General features: G+C 39.2%; 2 protein-coding genes across 4 annotated transcripts; both read left to right on the forward strand.

Moving 5' to 3' along the window:
- The first annotated feature begins 1,330 nt into the window (after window positions 1-1,330).
- LOC119485177 (probable ATP-dependent RNA helicase DDX5) lies at window positions 1,331-12,566 on the forward strand. 3 transcript variants are annotated; one of them, XM_037764536.1, is made up of 14 exons: window positions 1,331-1,539; window positions 5,080-5,272; window positions 5,372-5,468; window positions 5,585-5,718; window positions 6,711-6,776; window positions 7,311-7,452; window positions 7,602-7,762; window positions 8,069-8,241; window positions 8,517-8,627; window positions 8,784-8,845; window positions 8,989-9,048; window positions 10,518-10,739; window positions 11,720-12,260; window positions 12,294-12,566. In XM_037764536.1, the coding sequence occupies exons 1-13, from the start codon at window positions 1,499-1,501 to the stop codon at window positions 12,175-12,177; spliced, it is 1,920 nt and encodes a 639-aa protein (XP_037620464.1). In that variant the 5' UTR covers window positions 1,331-1,498; the 3' UTR covers window positions 12,178-12,260; window positions 12,294-12,566. The 3 variants fall into 3 exon arrangements, with proteins under 3 accessions (XP_037620464.1, XP_037620465.1, XP_037620466.1); XM_037764537.1 differs by having other exon boundaries at window positions 11,720-12,243; window positions 12,277-12,566; XM_037764538.1 differs by having other exon boundaries at window positions 11,720-12,243; window positions 12,280-12,566.
- A 1,456-nt stretch (window positions 12,567-14,022) lies between these two features.
- polg2 (polymerase (DNA directed), gamma 2, accessory subunit) lies at window positions 14,023-20,390 on the forward strand. The gene is made up of 8 exons (XM_037765933.1): window positions 14,023-14,740; window positions 16,185-16,290; window positions 17,229-17,334; window positions 17,869-18,051; window positions 18,280-18,417; window positions 18,532-18,612; window positions 18,789-18,889; window positions 19,000-20,390. Exons 1-8 carry the CDS (start codon window positions 14,224-14,226, stop codon window positions 19,163-19,165), a joined length of 1,398 nt encoding a protein of 465 aa, XP_037621861.1. The 5' UTR covers window positions 14,023-14,223; the 3' UTR covers window positions 19,166-20,390.
- Window positions 20,391-21,070: the final 680 nt, after the last annotated feature.

Genomic DNA, 21,070 nt, shown 5'->3' on the forward strand with positions numbered 1-21,070 from the left:
AAAAACTCCTCAACTGGCCTTGCATGGGCCATGATGCCTCAACACCAACTGGGCTCCTCCTCCATCTCCTCTCTCCTCCCCCCAATGATTTCCTCTATGGATAGAAAAGGGCATAATAAGCTCTGAGCTATCAAACCCTGTTTTGTGACAGGGAGGGGGGTTATAATTTAAGAGGAAAATTGAATTTTAAAAAGCATTGTGTTCGTACAAAAAAGAAGAGGTTGTGTATTTCAGTCTTTGGGGTGGATTTGTGGAATGGGTTGGGTGATGGGTTGAAGCAGAGCACAAATATAAATCAATTTAAAAAGCTATACAAAAAAGATATTTTTGGGAGGTATATGGTTAAGGAAGAGTTGTGATAAGGGTTGTGTTAAGGGTTGGTTATATACTGTTTAACTCCGGATGGATATGTGGGTTGTAAATAAACTTGGGATGCTGTTCATATATTTAATTTGGGATGTAAATAAATCTGGGATAGTTTATATTATATTATATTATTATTCTATGATATACGAGTTATTAGTGGAGAAGTGAGAAAGGGGTAGGGAAATATAAGTTTTACTTTTACCTACTCCTTTTCGGTCACTATTACTCTTGTTTTGTTTGTTATTATTTTGTATCTGTTTTTATTTATTTTGTGTTCGAAATATAATCATTCATTCATTCATTCATCATTTAAAAAGCTATACAAAAAAGATATTTTTGGGAGGTATATGGTTGAGGAAGAGTTGTGATAAGGGTTGGTTTATATCTACTTTTTAACTCCGGATGGATATGTGGGTTGTAAAAAAACTTAGGATGCTGTTCATATATTTAATTTGGGATGTAAATAAATCTGGGATAGTTTATATATCATATTATCATTCTATCATTCTATGATATATGAGTTAATAGAGAGGAAGTGAGAAAGGGGTAGGGAAATATAAGTTTTACTTCTAACCTACTCCTTTTAGAACACTATTACTCTTGTTTTGTTTGTTATTATTTTGTATCTGTTTTTATTTATTTTATGTTCGAAATAAAGTCTTTCATTCATTCATTCATTCATTCTCACTGTGAAATATCATTTTCCACTTGTGCAATTTTGTTAATAGTGTGTTTATTGTCAATACTGTATATACTGCTCCTATTTTTATACTTCCTTCTATTTAAATGGTTCATATTTTGTTACACTTTGTTTAGATTTTTTTTTTACTGTCATTCATTCTTTCATTCATTCATTCATTCATTCATTCATTCAAACCAGGCTCACGAATTTACGATACGATAAAATAGTACCATGGGTGTGCCACCACTGTTTTGACGCGCATTGATACAATGTAATCCGCCCCTCCGTGTTACGTCACATCCGTCTCTCCAGACAGACTTTTTGTCTGCCGGCATTTTCTTTTTGTTTTGCCTGAGTGAGCCGCCTTTAGCTCATAGATTATTATCTTCTGTTTTGTTTGAAAGGATTTAAACGAAGTCTGCTTCTCGCTACAGTACTCTGCTACACATAATGCCTGGGTTTTCAGACAGAGATCGTGGCAGAGATAGAGGGTAAGTGTTTCTGAACGTTGACAGTTAACCGACATCAACCAGTTTAGCATAACGGTTGCTAACGTTACTGGTTGCTAACGTTACTGGTTGCTAACGTTACTCTCTAACCACGACGGTTGTCTTGTTTATGTCGCTACTAGTTTGTTATTTAGACACACTCGTGTATTTAGATGTGAAAACACCGTGTTTTTAATGTGGTGAAGCGTCCCTGCTGTGGCGTATCTGTGATGTTCTTTGTATCTCTGTCTACTGGAGGTAAAATGGCAGCTAACGACAGCTCTGTCAGTTTGCACAGCAGCCTGGTCGTTGTCATGTGACGCAGTGGGGTCTCTTCTTGCTGGATGCACATACAGAGATGAAGATTAGTGTCACATTATTTTTAACGAGTCGTTCTTTATTAGCAGTAGTGTCTCACCCGAGAATGGCTCATAAGCTGAGTCCCATAATGTTACACTTCTCTCATGTATAATTTAAATAACTCTCAAATCAGTAATCTGACAGTTTAATGTAATTTACTGGTGAGTTATTTATTTATTTATTTATTTATTTATTTGCACATATATAAAACTGCACAAAATCCAGTCAATGAAAAAGAAAACAAGAAATGTGTCAGGTGAGGTCAAGAAGCCACAGGCTTATACAAAGGACCTCCCCTAACCCCAGGAAAAAAAAAAACAATAACAAAAAAGGAAGAAAGATCTAAACTAACATCATTTTAAAAATACAACAAGAAGTACACCAAACAGTGGAAAACAATCGCATAAAAACAATGAAATACATACAAAAAAACAGTACAGAAGAAAAGAAAATATGATATCTGTGTCAGTTTGCACAACAGCCTGGTCGTTGTCATGTGACGCAGTGGGGTCTCTTCTTGCTGGATGCACATACAGAGATGAAGATTAGTGTCACATTATTTTTAACGAGTCGTTCTTTATTAGCAGTAGTGTCTCACCCGAGAATGGCTCATAAACTGAGTCCCATAATGTTACACTTCTCTCATGTATAATTTAAATAACTCTCAAATCAGTAATCTGACAGTTTAATGTAATTTACTGGTGAGTTATTTATTTATTTATTTATTTATTTATTTGCACATATATAAAACTGCACAAAATCCAGTCAATGAAAAAGAAAACAAGAAATGTGTCAGGTGAGGTCAAGAAGCCACAGGCTTATACAAAGGACCTCCCCCAACCCCAGGAGAAAAAAACAATAACAAAAAAGGAAGAAAGATCTAAACTAACATCATTTTAAAAATACAACAAAAGTTAAACAACAACAAGAAGTACACCAAACAGTGGAAAACAATCGCATAAAAACAATGAAATACATACAAAAAAACAGTACAGAAGAAAAGAAAATATGATATCTGTGTCAGTTTGCACAACAGCCTGGTCGTTGTCATGTGACGCAGTGGGGTCTTCTTGCTGGATGCACATACAGAGATGAAGATTAGTGTCGGAGACGACCACATTATTTTTTAAAAAGTCGTTCTTTATTAGCAGCAAGCAGTGTCACCTAGAATAGCTCATAAGATGAGTTCCATATATAAAAGTTGTACTACACAAAGCTACAAATTTCTCTGTAAAAGTCCAATTTTTAGATTAATCAGAAGACGCGTCTTATTTTTATACATTCCTTTAATGACAGATGTTAGGACCTGGACACTATTTTATTTTTTCTGCATTTACTGCAGTCAGAGGCATTCATTTAAATCCAGTGACGGATGAGACTTCAGTGTCTCTCTCTGTGTGTTTGAACACTATGAAGTGTAAGTGGCAGCAAAATCATCTGATGTGTCAGGAGAGATGAGGAGTTTTGTTGTGAAACTAAATTTTGTGAACTGAGCCATGTTGCTATATAAAAATAAATGTAATTGAATGTTATACTTTTCTCATGTATAATTTAAGTAAATCTCAAGTCAGTAATCTGACAGTTTAATGTAATTTACTGGTGAGTGTTTATTTATTTATTTATTTATGAGTAGGGCGATATTCATACACTTAAATTTGGTATTGTAAACAGTGTTGGGTTTGTCTAAATTAAAGTGTAGCAAGCTATTAAGCAACTATTGTTAGAGATAGATAGATAGATAGATAGATAGATAGATAGATAGATAGTAACTTTATTGATCCTTAGGGAAATTCAAGTTTCCAGCATCACAGTTCCATAGTGCAAAACATGTTAGTAAAAAGGCAGTAAAAAAGTTAGTAGTGCAAAGTACAAAAAATATACCAGATATAAAAATACAAGGAGATGAAGAAAACTGATAAAACTGAATATAGTGCAGGGTAACAGCTGTGATACACGACTATTAAAAAAGTGAATATAGTGCAGAAGAGACTGCTAAAAATGAGTATAGTGCAGGGTAACTCCAGTAGCTTAGTCTATGTAATATTTGTAAAAACAAATAGTATTTCAGTTCCAACTTTTGCCTCTAAGGTGTAAACTATGTATCTGCTTGGAAGATTGCGTCCTCCACATTATACTGACTTTTAAAGCTGTTCACTAATGTAAAGCCCCTAAGTTACCCATTTTGTGTAATTTATGTGGAACTAGAAAACTGGGAAGAGAGGAAAACGTGTGTATAGTTTACAATACTTTCCCTCCAGTGATTTAGTATTGCATGTTCATAATAGGGGTGTAAGAAAATATCGTAAGAGATTGAAGGAATTACAAACAATAAGGCTAACTGGAATAACTAAACGTGAAGTGACGGTCAACAGAAAATATCCAAACCTATCTCACCCTCTTTGTCTGACTCTCGCGGTCCAAGTGAACAGGTAAAAATAGGTGAAACCACACCCCTGTGACAATTACCGCGGAAGTGATAATAACAAAAAGAAGGTGTGCAGCCTAAAAAAAAATAATAATAATAATAATAATAAACAACAGTTTAAATACACACTTTGGCTCCTACACAAAGATGTAATGAACCAACTTCTCTTCAGGTCGAAAGAACAGTGGTTTAATCATCTGCTTCTGTTCTTATTTTGAAAAATATAATGCATGGAGTCTCAGTAGGTGCGTGGAAAGATTGGTCGTGTTGCCGTTGTATTTTTATCTGGCCTTTGCATATTCTGCAAACAGCGAGTGATTTGTCGAGGACAGCTCCCTTTTTGAAAAAGCCGAAATGTTTCCACACGCTGGACCTCAAAAACTGCTTGAAAATCTCTCGCTCGTCTGGTTCTTACCCGCCATCAGCTATGCTTTTTTTTGTTATCGTCTTTCTGGATTGGCGCTGCAGGCGCATGTCGATGACGTCATACACAGGGAGAATGAACCGGAACTTCACTATTAAAAGTGCTAAAAAATACATCCATATAACATTTGTCGTGCTTAAATACAAGGTGCAAATTCTCAGTATCGATACAATAGATTATTTACCTTGCAAATTGATTTCAGATCGATATACGTCCCCCGTGAAGGACAACTTGCCGAGTTCCTATCGTTATGTGAGAAATTTGTGGAGTGCCCCTTTAATAAGCGTAATCTTTTGCCGTGCTTAATGCTGTGTGTCCCACTCTTTTACACAAGGTATGGTGGAGGTGGAGGACCCCCTCGTTTTGGTGGTGGTGGTGGTGGAGGAGGTAATAGGGGCGGACCTCCTCCAGGAAAGTTTGGCAACCCTGGTGAGAGGCTGCGAAAGAAGCACTGGAACCTCGACGAGCTTCCAAAGTTTCAAAAGAACTTCTACCAGGAACATCCAGATGCTACGCGTAGATCACTTGTAAGACCTGCTTCTAGCTGTTTCTCTTTTCTCAGTTTTAATTCATGCGAGTATATATATATCAACAGTGGACGTTTTTTTTTCCTCCTTCAATTCCAGCAAGAGGTTGAACAGTACCGAAGAAACAAAGAAGTTACAGTCAAAGGCAGAGATTGCCCCAAACCAATTATAAAATTCCATGAAGCTGCTTTTCCAAGTGAGTAGAAATGCTCCACCACACAAATGATCTTGAATAGCTCTTTACCTATTATATGTGTCATTGTCAGAAGGTTTGATGTTCAACAATTTAACTTGCATATCTTATTTCTTCAGGCTACGTCATGGAAGTCATTGCCAAACAGAACTGGACTGATCCAACTCCGATCCAGTCTCAGGGGTGGCCAGTAGCCCTGAGTGGCAAAGACATGGTTGGCATCGCTCAAACTGGGTCTGGGAAAACCCTTGCAGTAAGTGAAGTATTTTCCAATTACGATTTTTCAGACCCTTTCTACCTAGCACGAGGGATGTCACGGTGAGGACATTTTCCCACCGGTTAATAAATTTGTAACAACACCGATGTTATTGATTACACCGGACATTTTACAAGAAATCACGATGCTCGATATCTGCAGAGCGCTTACTTTGATCTTTAATGTCGGATGGCTGTGTGTCTGGCCTCTCCGGTCGAGCTTTTGCTGTGGGGCTGCAGGTTTCCACCCGGCACCGCAGAGCCCACACAGGCTGTAACCGCTCCTCATTAACGTTATGGTTCCCTTACAGTATTGGGTTTAAATCCGAAATATTGCCAAATAAGTGCTTTTGCTTTTTGCTTTGACATCAAATCCCTCTCCCTCGTCCAGTTTGTGTGAAATCTGACTCCTGCTACTCTGTGCTAAGACTCAGTACGGAGCAGACACTTCCTCTTTCGGTTTGTAGCATCCGTCGTCGTATGTATTGATAACATGCTTAGTTTTTTCCAAATTGGAGTCTTTTTATTTGATGAACGTGGGCGCTGGTACGCAAAAAATTAACTAAATGGGTTTTATTTCTATGAAAAAAAGAAAAATTATGGTGGGGGCGGTGTATGTAATCGATGTATTTTCGAACACAGTGTAACACCGGTAACACCGACTACTGCAGCAAGCCTACCCAGCACCCATATGAGATAAATTTGTTGTCTGTCATTAGACTTAACACTTTTGCCAAATGTTAAGACCCATTCGAAAGCAGGTGGACTAGGTTGCCAAGAATGATTGGCTCAAAATTGAACAGAATGATGTGAATACAGACCTTTTAAACAATGTCAACACTCGTCAGCTGAGGGAAGAAATATATCCTGTTGCTATGTTGTGGATGTTAATGACTACCAGGCAGCTGGTGCTCATTGGAACACTGATACATGTGCACTATGAGTTAAAATGTATATTTAGAGCTCAGTCCTTTATTTTTCTTTCTTTAGTACCTTCTGCCTGCTATTGTGCACATCCAACATCAGCCATTCTTGGAGCATGGAGATGGACCGATTGTAAGTACACTTAAAAATATATTATTCTTTTGTGTGATCAGACCGGTTTTCTCTCTCTGCACAGGATGCTGTTGACAGTCCAATTTTTGTAGAACAGGAAATTACTTTTAAGCTATCATAATATTATAACTGAAGGCCCATATCGTCATATCATATTGACACCTTTTCCAGAAATTTAATACGGTGTGCCAAACAAATAAGAAACCAGTGAAGCTGCTATCTTTAGTGTTAAGTTTGTGTATGTCTTGTGTTCCACCTGGCTGCAAGAAGATTTTTTTCTTTGGTGACAAAGTTGTCCAAGCAGTACCATAATATTATGGTATCAGCAGGGTTATCCCAGCTTGTCATGCTATACTGAGCAAGTTTAAACGGAGCAGTTGTTGTCTGCACGGATCATTCTTTCTTGGTTGTTGTGAAGTTACTTAGCTCTGTTTAAAGATTGTCCTACATGAATGGATAAAAAGTAGCTGTAACAGCCCAATGCAATACACAAAATAATTATGATTTTGAAAAATTGTATCCATCTTTCTTCAGTGCTTGGTACTGGCGCCAACCCGTGAGCTGGCTCAGCAGGTGCAACAAGTGGCTGCTGAATACGGCAGGGCCTCCCGTCTCAAGAGCACCTGCATCTACGGTGGTGCACCCAAAGGACCCCAAATCAGGGACCTTGAGAGGGGTATGCTTACTTTGTTATTTTCACTATGTAAATGTTAATACAATTCATTTGACTCTTCTTTTCAATCAGGGATTTGTTTTATGATTTAAGGTTTGATTGGTTTTAAGTTTAAATATATAATATTGTGTTTTCCCTGGGGTTTTTTTTAGGTGTTGAGATTTGCATCGCTACCCCGGGTCGTCTCATTGACTTCCTGGAGTGTGGTAAGACCAATCTGCGTCGCTGCACCTATCTGGTGCTGGATGAAGCAGACCGCATGCTGGATATGGGATTTGAACCTCAGATCCGCAAGATAGTGGAACAAATTCGGGTAAGTATATTATTATCTTTTACTTGGCAGACAATTGACATTATGAGACAATCACAGAGTAATTAAATTGTTGCAAACATGACTACTACCCAACTGCTTTGTTTATGCTCCAAAGAGTGGAATTAAATACATAACCAAAGAACCTGCAACCAACACTCATACTTCAGAACCCAGATTAACTGTTATACTAGAAATACTAGATATTAGACCGGTGCATCCTTACATTTTTAAAAAGTTAAATGTGAGGGATAAATTGACTTTGAAGCTGCAAAATAGTGTCGAAGTCCTCCTTTTTGTCCTTACCAGCCAGACCGTCAGACCCTGATGTGGAGCGCCACCTGGCCTAAGGAAGTTCGCCAGCTGGCTGAGGACTTCCTAAAGGACTACGTCCAGATCAACATCGGCGCACTGCAGCTCAGTGCCAACCACAACATCCTCCAGATAGTTGATGTTTGCAATGACATGGAGAAGGAGGACAAGTGAGTAGATGAATTCATACCTCTTTATTAGCATTAGTCAGTCAACTGATGTGAGGAAAACTTTGTATCAGTCCATGACCATATGTGTTACAGTTATCCTTTCCTCTCAAAACATGCTTTAAATAGGCAAGTAGTTCAAGAACATTGTTTATTTAATCTTAAATATGTGTGTGACTGTACTTGCATCAGTAGAAACACAATGTCTGTTGCAGTGACAGACTACATTTTGTCAACTAAGTTTTGTCTTAACTCCCTCTTTGTCTCTTCTCTGTCAGACTGATCCGTTTGCTGGAGGAGATAATGAGTGAAAAGGAGAACAAGACCATTATTTTTGTGGAGACCAAAAGGCGTTGTGATGAGCTCACCAGGAGGATGAGAAGAGATGGGTAAGGATCTCCTCTTCCCTCCCATCAAAAAATGTTTATTTTAATTCTATTCATCTGGAAATTTAACATTCAGGCGATGCCAAATGATAACTTTTCTTTCTCATTGCTCTTATTTGTTGTTGCATTAGTGTTTAAAGTTCAATCTGTCTGTCACAGGTGGCCAGCAATGGGAATTCATGGAGACAAGAGCCAGCAGGAGAGGGACTGGGTCCTTAATGGTGAGATTTAATAAATCACATTTCAAGATACGGTTTAAAAAAAAAAAAAAAAAGTATATATATATATATATATATTTATATTTATGAATCCTTCTCACAGGCTGTTCTGTAATTGAAGTAAATATTTGTCCATCTCCCTTCAGAGTTCAGATATGGTAAAGCTCCAATCCTCATCGCCACAGATGTGGCCTCGCGTGGCTTGGGTCAGTATGCCATTGAGTAGCACCACTTTCTTGTCAGTGTTTCACTTACTTTAAAGAAAGTGGGTTTGCTTTCTTTAACTTTTCTATGCATTTTTCTGAGTTTTTCTCACCTTAAGGTGGAGTCTTTGTGGCAGGCGCTAGGCATGACAGTCCCAGGCCTCGAGAGGGAGAAGGATGACATATTGGAAGTGCTCAACTGGCTTGCCACCCAGTGGGCCTAGAGAGGTGAAAGCACTTGTGTGCCAGAGATCTTCAAAAGGCTGTGTGGCTAAGCCTTCGTCTCTGATATGTTGTTGAAATACACACACATCTGTTCTCTGTCCATGGATTTCACCTGACAACTGCCATCCAGCTGTTTCCAACTCAAACGTTAAAAAAAAAAAAAAAAAAAAGATATGCTTGATGTTGTGACTTTTGCCTTGCATGCTGTTGTGTTAGAGAGCGCTGTATTGCAAGTCACTTGTTTGAGATTTGGAACAATTGTTACCTTTCGGAGCTTGTATCACACAGCATGGGTGCTTGTGAGCCTGTCTAAGCTTTCAGTTGTTTTCTTTTCCCGTCAAAGTGCTGGATTTCTTCATATGGAGAGAGCAGTTTGAAATCTTTTACTTGTCTCTGAAAATTGATGAGACCTGGCACATGTGTTTAGGGGGTAGTGGGAACCTCTAGTGAGAAGAGAAAGAGAGTGAGACAGCTCAAACCAAAGTTCCTCCCTCGCCTGCGTTTTATAGTCATGTCGAGACCTGCCAACGAGAGACATTTTCTCAAGTGAACACTGGCTTCTTGGAAGATCTTGCCTTGATGAGACTGATGAAGGGGGTGGGGGGAATTGTTCCGTGCTCGGTTAGGGGTCCCACAGGGTTCAATGCTTGGGCCTTTTTCATTTTTTTTGAAGGGGGCCCCTGTTCAAATTAGTACTTGGTCTATTTTGTCTTGGCAAGACGTGCAGTGCGGCCTTTAATATCAAGCTTCTTTTGAGAGTGTACTGGGAAAAACGGACCTGCAAAAATGTACCCCAGAATGGTCCTATATTGGCACATGAAGAGGCCCCAGTGCATATCGAGGCCCAACTGCGTAGAAGCTCCTGGATGTCACTTGACAATTTGTGGGGGATTTCGCTGCATTGGGAAAGGACTAGTGAATGCATACTCCTTTATGGTAAGACTTAAATCCATTTTTTTTTTCTCCCTTGGTTAACAAAAGGGAGAGTGAATGTCTTTTGGATCTTTTTGATTATGGTAAGCAATTGGAGTGTGCATCGTTTCTCTCTTCCCACAGTAGTATTCCCATGGAGTAGATGTATACACAATCTCATGTTGTCTTTAACACGTTTCCTCCACAGCCTAATGACCATCTTCTCCCCCCAGCCTCCACAGTTGCTAACTTGTCCCTTTGATCTGGCTGTTGTGGTGTGCAAAATCCTGTGTGGCCTCCATGTTTTGTTTTGCCACACTGCAACACTTTCACAGATGTGGAGGATGTGAAATTTGTCATCAATTATGACTACCCTAACTCCTCCGAGGATTATATCCATCGCATTGGACGCACTGCCCGAAGTCAAAAAACGGGCACTGCCTACACCTTCTTCACCCCCAACAACATGAAACAAGCCAGTGACCTGATCTCTGTGCTCCGCGAGGCCAACCAGGCCATTAACCCCAAACTGATCCAGATGGCAGAGGACAGAGGAGGTAAGATCTGATACTTGTTTACATTAATAATGCTTTTCAAGGAAGATATCTTTTAGTAGATATGAGAATTGATACTTGATGACTGTCTATTGATTTCAAAGATTCATATTGTACGCCTCTGTATTAGGAACTAATATCCCAGATGGTTTGGATGAAATGATATAATCTTCGGCTTGTCATTGTCTCAGAAGCCCTTTTTTAGACTTTTTACCTTGTTTCGTAAATGTTCTTAAAAGCACTTAATTATCTCTTATGCAGTAGTTGAGATTCTTCTCATGTCAGATGCTTGCAGTGGTTGGCAAAAGAGGCTTTATTTATCTTATCAGTGTCTCTTATGCCTCGATTAAGCTTTATTTATGCTTGCCGCATCCGCGAGGGTCCCATGTGTCCGCATGGCCAAAGAGATGTTACACCATCAGACATGGCCCTTCGCGGGGGTTCCGTGCAGCAGGTTTTTGCCTGTCCGTACACATCCAGAGTTTTCTAACTACGCGGATGGGCAGAAAACTTTGAGGAGCTTTGAGAATGTCTGTTTGCCGCAAGGAGAAACCTGCACGTAGTATAAAAGATCCAAACATTTCCTCTTCACGATTCCACATCAGCTCATGTCCGTGCAGCCATCCTTATGGAAAGCATAACCAAAGTTTTACACTCCCGAATGGACATCTACACGGACAGTTGCTGACACCACAAACGCAGAGTAGTCCTGTTTATACAGTCCGCTTGGAGGACGAGCTCCACACATGCGCAGTAGATCGCTGTCTGTGCGGCCACAACAAATTGCCGATGCGCGAACATCTGCACAAAGCCTACGTGTACACCCTCTGATGATGAGATTTACATAATGCGGATACTCGCGGTTGCGGAAAGTATAATCGAGGCTTTAGCATCACTGCCATGTTGTTGTAGGTTCAGTGTATTAATAGTCTGCACCCACTCTACTCTCTCTTTTGTCCCTCTCTTGTCTTCATCTCATGCAGGTCGCGGAAGGGGGGGAAGAGGTGGCTACAAGGATGACCGTCGGGATAGGTATTCCGGGGGTGGGAGGAGCAACTTTGGCGGTAGTAGCTACAGGGACAGGGACAGCGATAGAGGGTTTGGCAATGGGCCGAAGAGTGCTTTTGGTGGCAATAAGGCCCAGAATGGTGGCAGCTATGGAGGTAACAGTGGTAACTCTAGTGGTAGCTATGGCAACAACAATTATAGCAACAGCAACGGACAGGGTAATTTTGGTGCTCCAGCAAACCAGGTGGGTGCTTTTGGTAATCAAAGCTTCCAGGGCCCCCCTCAGTTCGGGGCCATGCAGAGGGCCGCTCAGAATGGCATGAACCACCCACCATTCCCATTCAACTCTCAGCCACCACCACCACAGGCCCAACAGCCACCACCCCCACCACCAATGGTGCCCTACCCCATGCCACCACCCTTCCCTCAGTAGATATGATATCCGCACAATATATGGAACCAACATGATTTTGGTTTAGTCTTGAAATCTTACAATATGATTATTATTATTATTATTATTATTATTATTATTATTATTATTATTATTATCCTTTGTACTGTTTAACTTTGTTTTGCTTACAGCAGGGTTGGAAATATTCACTAAACCCAGAAGCATTAAATGGGAGTCATAGACACGTCTCCTATAGTGCAATTATGATTGCTGCACTTTTCCTTGGATGTTTTTTTTGTTACATTCCTCAGTAATTTATTTTTACTAGGTAATGCAGTGTTTTCAGTTTGTGGTATGTTTTAAAGTGATGTTATGAAGATCATACAAAAAGGGTGCGTGTAACCCTTTTAAATAAAAATAAGAAATTGGGATCCGTGTGTTGTGTTGACTGTGTGGGAAGGTTGGGTAGCAAGAACTATTAGAACTGGGATTGTTTTCATGTGGATCACTTTGCATTGGTATACCAATACTGAGCTGACTTGTCAGAAACAATGCTGCACAGAAATTAAAACAATGCACACATTATTGGCAGGGTTGGAAATTAACTTTTTGTCCACTTGCCACTGTGGCTGGTGGATTTCATAATCTAATCATTAGACAAATCTAGCAGCCAGAATTTGGCTGGTGCTAATTTCCAACCCTGATTGTTGGGAAGTTTGGGCTCCCCTGCTGGAGCTGTTGCACCCGCGACCCGATCCCGGATAAGCGGTTGAAGATGGATGGAATTATTGGGCATCATGGATGTTTGCAACACCTGGATGTTCCTGCTCCACGTTTTTGGAGCCACTACCTTACTCTACACAGCTAAACTGTCCGGTGCACATAAGATATTACTTAAATTCAGGGCTGCAGCTACCGTAATTAAACTACCCGTTTGTGAATTTTTTTTTTTACGAGGCTGGTTGCAGTATTTTTTTATATTATCTTTAAATTACTACTAAAGATATCGGTCCTACTACTTTAAAGCAAAAAAAAAAGCATTTTATTCCAGACAATGGGGACAACGCTTCTAAAAACATTATATAAGAAAATAAAGATAAATATAGAGTACGGTCTAGACCTGCACAATATGAGAAGCCTCTCGAGATAACTTCTGTTATGATTTGACGCCATATATAAAATTATTTAATTGAAACAAGACGATATTATACGTTGTTTTGGTATATGATTTACCTCACTGGGACTATTTTTGGTGTTCCTTTGATTATCATTATTATTCAAGATTCAAGATGTTTATTGTCACGCCGGTTTTACAGGTACAAACGTGTGAAATACTTTTTGCTGGGAAGCTCCATTAAAATAAGTTATATTACATTTACATTACAATTTAATTTACATTATAATTATAAAAGGAAATACTTTGTACAAGGACATATTAAGAACATATACAGGCATATTAAGAACATATACATTAAGAACATATACAGTATAAGATATATTTTTGTGTGAGGTGTATGAATTAGATATTTAAAAGTCTGATGGCCTGGGGGAAAAAACTAATATATAATATTATTATATATTATTATTAATATATAATTTAATATATATAATAATATATAATATATATTATAATATAATAATAATATATAATAAAATATATATTATTATTAATATATAATATTATTAATAATAATTATGAAAAGCAATACTACTTGAGTACAAAAAAAACTTTTAAAAATATAGACATTAATTTAACTATTAAATAAAACATTATAAAATCACTTATTTTTGTCAAAATTATACTGAATATGAAGTATGTTAAAATATATCTAAACACACTGATTATTTCAGAAAGACCCTGAATGCACCATCTGACCGAAGCATTCGTAACCCGGATGTAAAGATTTCACTTCCGGATCACATGTCACATGTAGTTCCTGTGAATTTCAAACTTTCTCCAGCGATTATGAACATTAACTGTGTGACAACAACTATCATTTTAACATAAATGGTGTATTTTACAGTAGTTTTTAAGGTTTATTTGGACTTTACTCATGAGCAGTCATCACTACACTAGACGACCTTTGAATGTCTCTCAAGCTTCTCATCATGTTGTCTCACTGTGTCAGAAACGTCCCATCAAGACTCCTCTGCATATTAAAAACCTCCCAGTGTAGAATAACACCTGCTCTGCAGCAACACACCAGGAGACACTGCAGTGCATCACCATCCAGTGAGGGTTTGGATGAGGTGAGGACTTTGCTGCAGCTCTGTGTGGACAGGTACTATGTCTCACCTGGTGAGACTAACACAGAGCTGTTTAGGTGTGGGATGAGCTGCAGCTATGGTCCTCTGGGCATGGAGCTGAGGAGGAACCTGCTGGAGCAGTGGTGGCACTCTGTGACCAGCTCCACAGCTCAGGTGTTTGGGATAAACACTCTGAGCAGCAGCAGCAAGGACACAGCAACAGATGGACTGGGGATTGTTGAGTCTGAACATTTAAAACACATACTTGAGCAGCAAGATCTGAGCAAAGAGCAGCTCATCCAGAAGGTGCAGATGCTCATTCAGAGGTCTCCATCTCTGAGGACAAACTTCCTGCAAGGTAGAGTCCTGCATGACATATTGTATGATGATTATGATGACATGAAGTTTGGTGCACTGTAAACAACACTGTTTGAATTCTGGGACCTGATCTGCACATGTGAGGCTTGTACATTGTACATGATTGGAAAATCTGTGGATTAGCTCTGTTCTTCACTACATAGACAGACATTTGGGGAAAAGTGTCAACAAGTATATTTTATAGCCTTTTTCCTAACAAGTGCCTTTAATTGTATTTAGTGTGACTATTCCTGTCTGTAACCTGCTAAGTCTATTCATCTACGCAAAAAATAATGTTTATTAAAATGTATGTAAAAAATAAATAGTGCATTCAAACAAATCAGTAAGATAATGTAAAATAAAGGTGAAAAACAGACATATAATATATTTTTAAACAGTAAATTCACTGTAAAATACTTTGAAATTAATAAAAAAAAACAGTATTTTTCATTAACAGTACAAAGCTGTAGATTTCAGCGATAGTATAATAGTGTTAATTTTAGAGTAACATAAAGGCAACCCTGCTGCCAGTTCTTTACTGTTATTTTACCGGGAAATTCTTAACAGTATGTGTATAGCAAGGTGATTACAAGATAGACCATCTTTGGTTCAGCAAACCATCATGGAGCTCCAGTAAAATCTGACCTTGGTTGAGTCTATCCTAGTTCAACTCCACCTACCAGATATTATATTTAAGTTTAGGATCATTGTGGTTGAGGTTAGGACATTAACAGTCTGCAAAGGAGCTGGGATTTGTACCTGTCCTCATCTTTGATGATATCAGTCTATAAAAGGGATGCACTGATAATGGATCAGATATCTGTTACAATGGGGCAGATTTATTCAAGTCAATTTTATTTTTATAAACTACATACATAATATACTGTATATTTAATTCCTGCTTAAGTTTTGACCAATGAATTAAAAAGGGTTACACTTGAATTGTAATTCCTGTTAATTTTGAAGATTTTTGTTACCAAGTTACTGGTGTATGATTTATCATTTTAATAATAAAGAACAATTAAATACATTTATATCTATGTATTTATTGTTCACATTTTGCTTTAAAAAGTTAGCAAAGCGTAGCCTGATGTTGCCGTACACATAAAAGAATGATCCCAGTCACTTCCACACAGTGAGGCATACAGCTTATTGATTAAACACTGGTATCGGATCGGTACTCGGTATCGGCCGATACCCAAAGCCCAGGTATCGCTATCGGTATCTGGACTGAAAAGGTTGGATCGGTGCATCCCTATTAGTTTAGTCTATAGAGGGACAAAAGGATAGTGCATCACTCTTGGGAACATAACTGGTGGTATCTATCCTCAACTTGTAACAAAACAATTGACTTATCAAACAATGTTAATCATCTTTGTTGAAGTACAAAATTAGAAAGAATTGAATACAAACACAACAGTAATTCAGTCTGGTTTTGTTCTCAGGTGCCTTGGAGCAATTTGTCCCCTCGTTGAAGCTGGTGAACAGGAAGCTGCCCTTCGGCCTGGCTGAGACTGGTCTGTGTTTCCAGCCCTCAGATGGCTCCGGTTGGTGAGGCTTCATCTACTGTCTGTCTGTCTGTCTGTCTGTCTGTCTGTCTGTCTGTCTGTCTCTCTATCTGTCTGTCTGTCTGTCTGTCTGTCTGTCTGTCTGTCTGTCTGTCTGTCTGTCTGTCTGTCTCTCTATCTGTCTGTCTGTCTGTCTGTCTGTCTGTCTGTCTGTCTGTCTGTCTGTCTGTCTGTCTGCCTGCCTGTCTGTCTGTCTGCCTGCCTGTCTGTCTGTCTGTCTGTCTGTCTGTCTATCTGACAGACTGTCTGGCACTACAGATTCTCCAGATGAGATTTTGGAACGAGAGCAAAATTATTTTTGCTCCTTCATACTCAATATTGCTTGATGACTTTATGTTAGCACCACCTGTATGTTATATGAAGACAAGTATGTGGTCGTAGTAATTGAGTAATGTGTGCAAAAAAAAATAACGTCTTTTATAAATTATTAAACCTTTTTCTACCCACTCTTCTGAACATGGAATGCTAGCAATATGTACAACTCACTGACTGCTAATCCTATGAAAAGGTACATCAGTATGAACATGTAATGTATTTATAAATAGATTAGACAGTCTAGCATCTTTTTGGTTATTGTGGCCATTTCCAAAAACAATGTCCTGTAAAAATGTTGTTTATCTCCTTACATTTGGTAAACAAAACCATTTCACTTTTCTGTAGATTGGTCTGCAGCACATCACCTACAGTCAGTCAAACTAGCTCTTCTGATCATATCAGTTTTCATGTCAATAATTGTTTGCATTCATGTTGTTGTACACTGTTCATTATTTAACCACTAGAGGGCAAACTGGCCCTGGTTTTCTGAGATAATAGAGCATTGCTCTATTTCTTAATAAAAAAAGTATATTTGAATACAGTTAACAGCTAAAAAGTGTGTTTAATGCTGCTGTAATTATAAAGTAATGGTTCTTTGTCTGCCAGCCCGGCTGAGGTCACCCAGACGTCTCTGGTGTGGTTCTGCTCTCCTCGTACCTCTTCCCAGTGGCTGGATCACTGGACGCGACAGAGACTGAAGTGGTGGAGGAAAGTGAGTATTGTTAAATATGAAGGAGTATTTCAGAGCAATGATTGTAAGCAGAACAGATCCTCGTCATTACTCAGATACACACACACACTTTTATATGTTGGAAACAGCACGTAGGAAACATGTATTCTTGTGTTTTGTAGATTTTGCTTGGATTACAATATATTTATAACCACCTACAAGGTAGGAAATACAGTACTACAAACACAGAAGTACAATAAGTGGAAATATCAAATATGAAGGTCTACGATGAATGTATTCATTTATAAGTACTCCAAGTTCAGTCTGAAACGGTCTAAAATATCTTATGACGTCCCATCATTGATACTCATTTTTATTACTCAAAGATAACCTCCCTGATCTTCCTGCAAGGCCCCCAAACATAAAATTTCCCTCCAGAAAGCCGCTGATGTTTTGAACTTTAAGACTTCAAAAATCAACACTGAGATAGGAAATTTGGGGAGAAGTCAGGGATTGTAAATATTACTAAATCTTCAGTTACATGAACTCTGGTCAACCCATGCCATGTCTTTCCAGTTTGCCTTGTCTCCATTAGACTTCAGCAGCAGTGACGTCCCAGAGGAGGAGCTCGAGACGGCGTCTCGTGGTGTGAGGATCGTTTACAGGTTCCCGTGGGGACAGGAGCCCCTGGAGACGCTGTGGAGCAGAGGAAACGCCAAGCTGCTGCACACACACAAAGGAGTCCGTTCCAAACTACAGGTCAGCCTGCATATCTGTTTTTTTAGTGTCTTCATGACAGGACACTTTGTATGTGTGCTTTCTATGTCTGCATTCAGTTTCTTACCTGTCAGGTTGCCAAAGCAATCACGCTTGACAGCATCATGGAGATATTTCCAGAAAAATCACAAAGCAGCTATTTGCTGCTATTTTGGCTTTTCTTCAAGGTAATCACACGCAGTGTTAATTGTCTTTATAAACACTATTCAGAGTCGAGATGGCCGTAAGTCAGACACTCACATCGTCTCGGTAACCGGGAACATGGACCGCGGTGTGATGGCCTTCATGTCCAACTCACTCCAGCAGCAGAAAAAAGAAGACGGCAAGCAGAAGCTGGTGCAGAGGAAGGTGATGACCACCGCTGACCCACTTGTAAAAAAAATGATAATATGTTATTCCACCGTCTCATTCTTTTGTGATGTGATCCTCTATCACTGAGCTTGGGTTCGCTGTTGATTTCAGGTCCTGAAGTTGCATCCAGTGTTGGCTCCAGTCAAAGTGGCTTTAGACATTGGCAGGGGAGCCACTGTGGAGCTGAGGCAGGTAAGAAAAACATCTATGATCAATTGTTTTTATTTTATCTTGATTAAGTCTGTGTGAATACACATCCCAACAGTGAGTCAACTGATGATAGAATCAGCACTAAAGTATTTAATTGAACTTGTTTGCTGCGTAGGCATCAGTGAACGTATAATAATGAGTATTTCATTATTTTGTAGGTTTGTGAAGGGCTGCTGCAGGAGTTTATGGAGGCTAAGATCTCTGCGTGGCCCGGGTATCTCGACACTCAGCCAACGTCAATGGAGCAGCTGAACGTAAAGTAAAGTACAATTCAGTGTTGTAAAGGAAGAAAAATTGCTCATTAGCAGCAAATTATCAGTGTTTGTCTTGCTGCAGACTGATGTGCGTCTCTGCGTCGATGCATTTTAGGTACGATGAGATGGGAGTGCTTTTCACCGTGGTGATCAGCGAGAACACGCTGGAGAGCGGCCTGCTTCAAGTCCGCAGCAGAGACACCACCATCAGAGAGACCAAGCACGTCTCTGAGATCAAGAACTTTCTCTCCACATACATTTCTGCTGCCGACAACATCTGAATGGACTTTTTGTTTTGGCAGCTAAAAGGAAAAGAATGACTATTGTGCTGCTTCAGGTTTTGCATCCCTTCCAGGTACAAAATCTACGAGTTAGGGACTTCTTGTGAGGAATATTTCAGCTGAACGGAGCATTTAATGGAAATTAATCTTTTCCTGAATGACTTTTGACTCAATGTGACCGAATTAGGACTTGTGGATATTTTATGTGTTTATGTGGCTGTGGCCATTCTGTACCTCATCTTTGAAAAGGCTTTAAAGAAACTATTTCTGTGACTGGTGACGAGGAGATGTGCACAGTGTGTCATGTTGCTCAAAGTTTATGTTGCACATACCCCAAGATTTTTATTGGGTATGACTTAAAGGTCCAGCGAATAGCATTTAGGGGGATCTATTAGCAATAATGGAATATATTATTCATAACTATGTTTTCATTAGTGTATAATCACCTGACTTTGAGAATCATTGTGTTTTCATTACCTTAGAATGAGCTCTTCTAGCTACATAGGGAGCGGGTGCTTTTCACGGAGTCCGCCATGTTGCTCCGTCATGTTTCTACAGTAGCACAGGACTGACAAGCCAAACACTGGCTCTAGAGAGAGACTTTCACGGTTTTACGTTGAAGTGGCAGCTTAAATTTGGTGTTGCGAATGCACCGGTTGAAAGACGGAGGAAGAAGAAAGAAGAGGAATAAGTTGGTGCTGGTGCTGCTGGCTAACCATTTAGTGTTGTGAAAATTTTGAGAACCCAAATTTTGACAAATGGAGGATTGTGCTTATTACTTAGCACAAGAAAAAGAAAGGGAGCATGAATCCTCGTCGTCAAAGAAGCAGAAACATGAAGCTAAACGAAATCGTGACAGGCAACGGCAGAAAAGGAGGATAAACATTGGTGTGGCCTTCATGTTTTCAGAGTGACACCAGAGTTTCCTGTTTTCTGCTGAACCTGAAGGCCACCGTAGATTCTTTACACGCTTGGAAACGGAGGGGTGCAACCTCACCGCTAGATGCCACTAAATCCTACACACTGCTCCTTTAAGGACTTACAGCCTCCTATCAGTGCTTCTGAGACAAAGAGGTGGATAACTACAGCATGTGATAAAGTCACTGTGTGAATTCACCAGGGTGGTATTTACATGACCGAAGGAGGATTGGGATAAATCTTTTGTGTGTTTATTTCTGTCTCACTTTCTATTAAAATATACAGAATGTCTCTTTTAATATTTAAATTTGTGTTGTTGTTGTGATGGTCCTTGTTCTCCCTGTTGTTGTAGATTAGTTGATTACTAATGTGAGGTTCAAAAATCATTCTTGACCCTGGAAAAACACCTGAGAGTCTTACCTCAAGGTCCATTTTATAACTGTTCATAAGCTTCCAATCATATTACACAATCTTCATCATATTTTACATCTCTAAATTAGGGCTGTGTATTGGTGAGAATCTGAATGCCTCAATTAAAAAATGATGTATTTCTTCTGTATCTTCCTGTCAAAGCATCCTGCCAGAAGTATCCTGCCACACAAGTGACACAAACAGCACAGATACAATACAGTATGACAAACACATGAGAAAATGGCTAAAAACAGCATAGGTACATTAATAAACACTATGTACAAAAAAAGGCGGATTACTGGATGTTCTTTGTAAAAATGGAAGAGAGAGAGAGAAGTGAGGGCTGGTCAGCAAGTACAGCAGTCAACTATGACTTGTTGCAGCTTTTGTTTGAACATGTTGAGAGAAAAGCTGCAACAAGTCATAGTTGACTGCTGTACTTGCTGACCAGCCCTCACTTCTCTCTCTCTCTTCCATTTTTACAAAGAACATCCAGTAATCCGCCTTTTTTTGTACATAGTGTTTATTAATTTACCTATGCTTGTTTTTAGCCATTTTCTCATGTGTTTGTCATAC

Source organism: Sebastes umbrosus, chromosome 3 (genome assembly GCF_015220745.1).
Source record: "Sebastes umbrosus isolate fSebUmb1 chromosome 3, fSebUmb1.pri, whole genome shotgun sequence".
NCBI classification, from domain to species: Eukaryota; Metazoa; Chordata; class Actinopteri; order Perciformes; family Sebastidae; genus Sebastes; species Sebastes umbrosus.